General features: G+C 40.9%; 1 protein-coding gene across 1 annotated transcript in view; it reads right to left on the minus strand.

Moving 5' to 3' along the window:
- The window catches only part of SPAG17 (sperm associated antigen 17), a 99569-nt gene extending 93825 nt beyond the window's left edge, over positions 1–5744 (minus strand). Inside the window, exon 1 of the mRNA XM_075034474.1 lies at positions 5623–5744. Coding sequence (XP_074890575.1) covers positions 5623–5718 — 96 coding nt within the window. The 5' untranslated portion in view covers positions 5719–5744. The remainder of the gene's footprint in view (positions 1–5622) is intronic.
- Between the last annotated feature and the right edge of the window lie 256 nt (positions 5745–6000).

Raw genomic sequence — 6000 nt, forward strand, 5'->3', positions numbered from 1 at the left:
AGCTTTCTCCATCCTCAGATTCCTTCTCCAAATCCTTATTCTCTAGCCCCTCTAATATTTCCCAGGCACTTTCAGACTTAAAGCAAAACATCGGGTAAGTCCTGCTTGTGAAAAATGAATTTTTCAAAAAACTTAGGATTTATCCAAACACAAACATCCTCAGAAAAACGTATGTCCTCAGCAAAAGGTATGCTCTTGACATCAGTGTGCCACATCTTCTCCCTCCTCTAAATTCTCTGCTTCAAAGAAACAAGCTGCCAAAGCTTCTCCACAGAACAGCTATGAGAATATTTATAGGATAGGCAAAATACTGGCTAATATATTAAAAATAAAATACAAGGAATGAGCCTCTACAAGATAACTGGTAGTGAAAACTATAAACCCACCTAACTTAATTATACAGAAGTATATGCAACTCAATACAAGGTCTTTTGTGTAAAAATTTAAAAAATGTTAAGAGAGAGCCCACACCTCCCTAGCTGTAAAATGAAGGAAAAAATATTCCTTTTGTAAAAAAGGTGCAATACCTGGGAATCGGAGCTAGTTAAATACCAGAAAGAGCTACACACACTTTAAGAGCGAATAATGATCCACAATTCCCAGAGCCATTAATAGCATGTCATCTATTTCTAGACTGACCAATTTTGAAGCCCTTGAAGATTTTTCAGAAAAGTTGAACCTCAAGAACAGCAACTTAATAAGGACAGAAAATGTGCAGCATTAGTATATGCTCTTTTCTGACCTTCAAAATCCATTATTTTTGCAATATTGCCCTTATATCATCAATACTGTAACAGTATCCTTAATGTTCAAGGCACTGAAAGGATAGAGAAGAAACAGACCCTGCTTCTACAGCTCACCACCTAAAATCACAACATAAAAATGAGAAGGAAAAGTAGTAAAATGTATATGGTTACTTTAAAAATATTTTCTCCCTCAATATACAACTGCTCCTCTACTTAGTTTAATTCTTTCAAATGTTATTGTAGAAGTGAGACCTGAGAAAGGATCTAAAAGAGGACAGATTGGTGACCCTAAGGCTACCTCAAATGAGGTTCCCAGCTTAAAGAACAGGATAGAGAAAACCATAAAAATAACCACTGGAAAAGCATGGAAACAGTCTAGGGAGGCTGCCATTGTGAGTATAATGCAAGCACTACATACTGTGAACAAAGACGACCAAAATGCAGGGAGTAGATAGCCCACAGAAGCAACAATGCTGATTCAAACATGAATGAAAAGAAAAAAAAAAAATTGAGGCTGGAAATGTAGCATTGGTAACTGAATACTCCCTAAATAATCTGAAACAAGCTCAAATTAAGGGGAGGCCAGACCACTCTCACTGGAAAACATCCAGTGACAATCATTGTCACAAATGACACTGCCCCTAACCCCCAATTTTAAAACTCTTGGCCGTGTCAAGAGTTGAGACGCACCAAAGTCTCTCTTGGTGTTAGAAATAACCATCTCTGTGGGAAGCTTGTACTTCCCTCAGGTGCAGCCGCTCCAATCCTAGCAAGATCCACCTAACTCTGAAAGCTCCATGTAAGCAGCGAGCAGCTTTCCAAAAACCTTGTTTTCACAAAACACAGAAGGGTGTTTCATCTTCCCCTGATTTTGTTCTCAAGCCTGCACTGTGTCCCTCTGCAATGTGATTTTTTCCAACTGTTAAAAACCAGTACACATAGCCTACATATCTCATTTGCCACAGTACTACTGGAATAGCATAGGCATGTTAAAAAAATCTCTAACTTCAATTCGCATTGAAGAAAAAAGCAGATGTAGCTCACAAAATTTTGTTTCCTTTTTAAACATAGCTTGTTTTCCCTGCTTCATTTCCTAGACACAAAAGGGCAGCTGTTCTAGAGAAGACATTTGAACAAGTCAGGTATATTGTTTATTTTTGCAGTACCAGTTTCTAGATCTCTTTGGCCAGGAAAAGCATCAAGCAGCCATCTCACCCCGCTCCCCACCTCCCCACCAATTCCAGGCAATCTAAGTGTCTGTCGTTTTGCATCATCACTTATTCTTGTGGTATTTCATGGTTTTTTTGGTTGGTTGGGGTCTTTTATTGGTTATTTTTGGTTTGGTTTTGTTGTGGTTTTTTTTTTTCTCTCTCCTTAGGACCACAACTAGTATGTTCATTACAGCACAATTTCAAATTTGACTGTAATGGCTGAAAAGAAACATTTGAAAACTTAAACTCCAAACATTTGAGCATCGAACAGCTAAAGTTCTTTAATCTCCTGATTTTTAAGTAATGCTTCAGAAATAATGAGATTTATTAGTTATTTATGAAGACTTTGAGTGATATTACCTCTAGCACTCCACTTTCAACAGTGAGGGAGCTTCTAAATCAGTAAATACAGCTGGCGTTACTGAGAAAGGTTGCTCATCAGCAGTTTTGTAGCCCTAATGTAGTGACTGTGTAGGGTATCACTGCTAAGAAATCTGCAAGTCCACTTTCATTATCTGCTGATTGACACACACCCATATTACTAATGGATTCTGATTTTAAGAGCCTGAGCTTTTGCTGTATAATCTGGGCAGGTTAGAGAGTATCAGAGCTCAATTCAATATTAATTCCTCTCCAAAGAGGAAGCAGTATGAATAGTAATCCAAAGTGGAGCCATCCTATTCAGAACATTTTTAGTGGTTTTACAAGCTTTAATTCCAGTTCAATTTTCAGGCCCTAAAATGCCAATAAAATGAGAGAAACCATACAGATGGTAAGTCAGAGCAGAATGCGGCTTCCAGTTGCTATACTGTTATACTAGCTAATAAGAAGATATAATAGATAACAATTATCTCAATTGTTAAGGGCTGTATTTGCCCAGAATTCACCTTTCACTTGGCAAATATTGCTCTTAAACTACTTAAAGCATGCAAAATTTAAAACTAAGAATCTTAATTTATGTTTTGTAATTTAATTCTTCAGTGAACCCAGCCAAAATATCTTCATAAACATCTGAAGGCAAATACAACTGGCAGCTCCATGTTCTTCTGTGTAGCACATTAGAAACAAAAAAGATGCATATAAACTATAATGTGAGGCTCTGCAAAATCCATATTTCCTCTGTACATGCTTTTAAGTTGTCTGTTTGCCAGTTTTCACAGTGTGTTTAGTAAAAGCAATTATTTGGTTAGTAAATACCATTTAAATCATATTTTAGTTAGCATACCGTCCATAAAATCTTAACACCACTGGTAAAATGATTCTTTTTCATAGATCAGACTAATAAAATATTGCAAGTCATAAACACACATTAAAACATGAAATTTCATTGCTCAAGTCTATCTGGTACAATTTAAAACCAGTTCTAGTAAATTCCCTTTGACTCCACTAAAGGGAAAGAATATTCTCTAAATTGATACAAGTAAAAGATTTAAAAATTCTTTATACATTAATTACAGGGAGAGAAATTTATTTAATTGATAGGAGTTCCTGTCATCTCCCAAGTAATTTCACATTCATATGGTGTATCACATACAACAGTGAGGAATAAGAAATAATTTTGTGGACCGTGTCTGCTCTGGTGACACTTAAAGTTGCCCAATACTCTCTTTTACAGGACGCTTTCAGTTCCTGACCTTTATATATTCAAGTTTAAATCTTGTATGCTATAAGATTACTGGGGGGGTGGGAAAGGATATTGTGGTTAGGCTATTTGCAGAATGAGATCCAGTTTTTAAAAATCATGTTTATCCTTTAATAAAAAAACCCTATGTGATTAAGTAATTAAGTTATTCCATTCCCTCCATGTTCAAGAGGAAGGAATTAAGTTTGGCAGCACAGCCATACTTGTCTCAAAGATGTGCTTTTACAGAGCACGTTTATTTACATGAAGTATAGCCACATTTGGCCATACTTGATGAATCTTGATTCGCGCATGCTCAGAAGATATTTGTTGGCATTTGACAGTTTTGCACCAAGTATGCTCCTGCCCATGACTGTAAGAGCTGAATAAGAATTTTCCTGCAATAAGAAATCTCAGTGGCTGCCCAGCATCACAGAAGCCTGAGTTCAAGTTGACCACAGCACGGAGACAGTTTTTCCCAAGTTCCCAAGGCCCTGCCTGCTAACAACAAGACAGAGAAAGTGGAATTGGCTTAACTGGAACAAAAAACAGTTGGACAATACCAGAATTAAGGAACCCAGGAATCTTAATTCAGCACCCATAGGGCATTAAGATAATCTTTAATTAGGTGATCACATATTTCTTCCTACAGAATTCTCGCCCCATTCAGTGAACATATTCAACATTTCTTTCCATCTGTCTCAATGTGTGGTCCTGAATAATCCTAATTCTGGCATTTCCTAAATTTTGAGCATTTTACTTCCTACCTTTTAAAATACTTCAATACAATGGTTTGCATTTAACAAATGTAATAAATTACATGTAGAAGCAGCAGAACAAAGCACTTTGTTCAGTGAATTCACTGGACAATATCCACAACCACAATAAACACCACCATTAAAAAAAATAAAATTGCTAATTGGCACCTTGCTACTAAGTGCAGGAGAAAGGTCAGGAGCTGAGTAGGTGATGGAGACTGAACCTCCACCCCTTTCTCATGCTTCAGGGAGGTTCTCCTGGAGTAGTGGTGAGATTCGGGAGCGGGAAAAGGCTCAAGCACCTTTGAACTCTACTGAAAAATCTACGTTCTAGGGAAAAATGGGAAACAGCAGCCTTAGCTGAGCACCTTACTTCAAAAAGTGATTTGGTTTGGCTAAACTTGTACTATATGGTTACTACTAAGTAATAAAGGTAAAAGCAAGTAAGTATTTAAGAGACTTTTGGACATCTGTGGCATTTTCAGGAAAACTAATTAGCCAGTTTAAAAGCCTCCACCTGAATTCAAAAGTCCTCATACTTAACCAGAACTGCTGGCATATTGGGGGGGGGGAGGCAACCCAAAACCCAGCAACAACCACCAAAAAACACCCTCGGTTTTTTAATAGGGCACAACAGAAACTCATCAAACAAGGAAGCCACGGCAGTCGTTTGTCTCACTTGCAGAAGCAGCGCTAGATAAACACATGCTAGACAAATATTATTGTTTGCTAAACTACTACCCTATTTTGAAACCAAATTCTCTCTTGCAAGTCAAGATTTATTAGAATTACATTGCTTACATAGAACCTGGAAAGCTAAATATGCCTTTAGATCCTCACACGCTGTAAAAGAAAAAAAGAAGGGGAAAAAAAGTGCCTTTTAGCTGCACACACTCAAGCAGGAAAATTACAGCCTCACATTTTCAACGCCACAGCTAATGCTGTGTCAGCACCTCCATCAAACCTCGTGGTTCAGCAGTTTATAAAAAGCTCACTCCCGGGCCGAAATTTGGCACCCAGAGCAGCGCCCCCCCCCCCCCCCCCCCAAAAAAAAAAAAAAAAAAAAAGAGAGGAAGAAAAAGTGCCGAGGAGGAAAAGCAAGAAACCTGCTGGGCCCCGGGGGGGAGCAGCTCCGTCGCCCACCGGGCCGATCCACCGCCCTCCCCGGGCCGACCCTGCGACCACCGGGGCCGCTCCTCAGGCCGGGACCCCCGTCGTCGTCCCCCTTCACCCCTTCAACCCCCGGGACCGCCCGCCCCGCTGCAACCCCCCTCGGCTGCCTTCACCTCCTGGAGGCGGGCAGCCACCAGCGCGGCCTCCCAGCTCTTGTCCGCGGCCCCCGCCGAGGCCACCCCGCCGGTCTTGAACTGTTTCGGGCCCATGGCGGATTAAAAAAAACGGCTTTCACGCCTCCGTTCCTTAGCGACGGGGTTTTCCGGACGGGGCCGGTCGTGTGGGACGTGCCTCCCGCCGGCGGAGGCGGGGGGAAGCTCCGCGGTCGGCGGCTTTAGTCGCCTCACGGAGCCGCTGGGCTGAGGCGGGAAGGCGGACAGGTGTGTGAGGGAAGAAAGGCGGGAAGGCGGGCGGGCCCGCTCCCCGGCCGAAAACCGCTCTCCAAATACTACCAGATGTGACGGGAGAGGGAGGCAGGGGTGGGGGAGAAA

Source organism: Buteo buteo, chromosome 8 (assembly GCF_964188355.1).
Source record: "Buteo buteo chromosome 8, bButBut1.hap1.1, whole genome shotgun sequence".
In the NCBI taxonomy this organism is placed as follows: domain Eukaryota; kingdom Metazoa; phylum Chordata; class Aves; order Accipitriformes; family Accipitridae; genus Buteo; species Buteo buteo.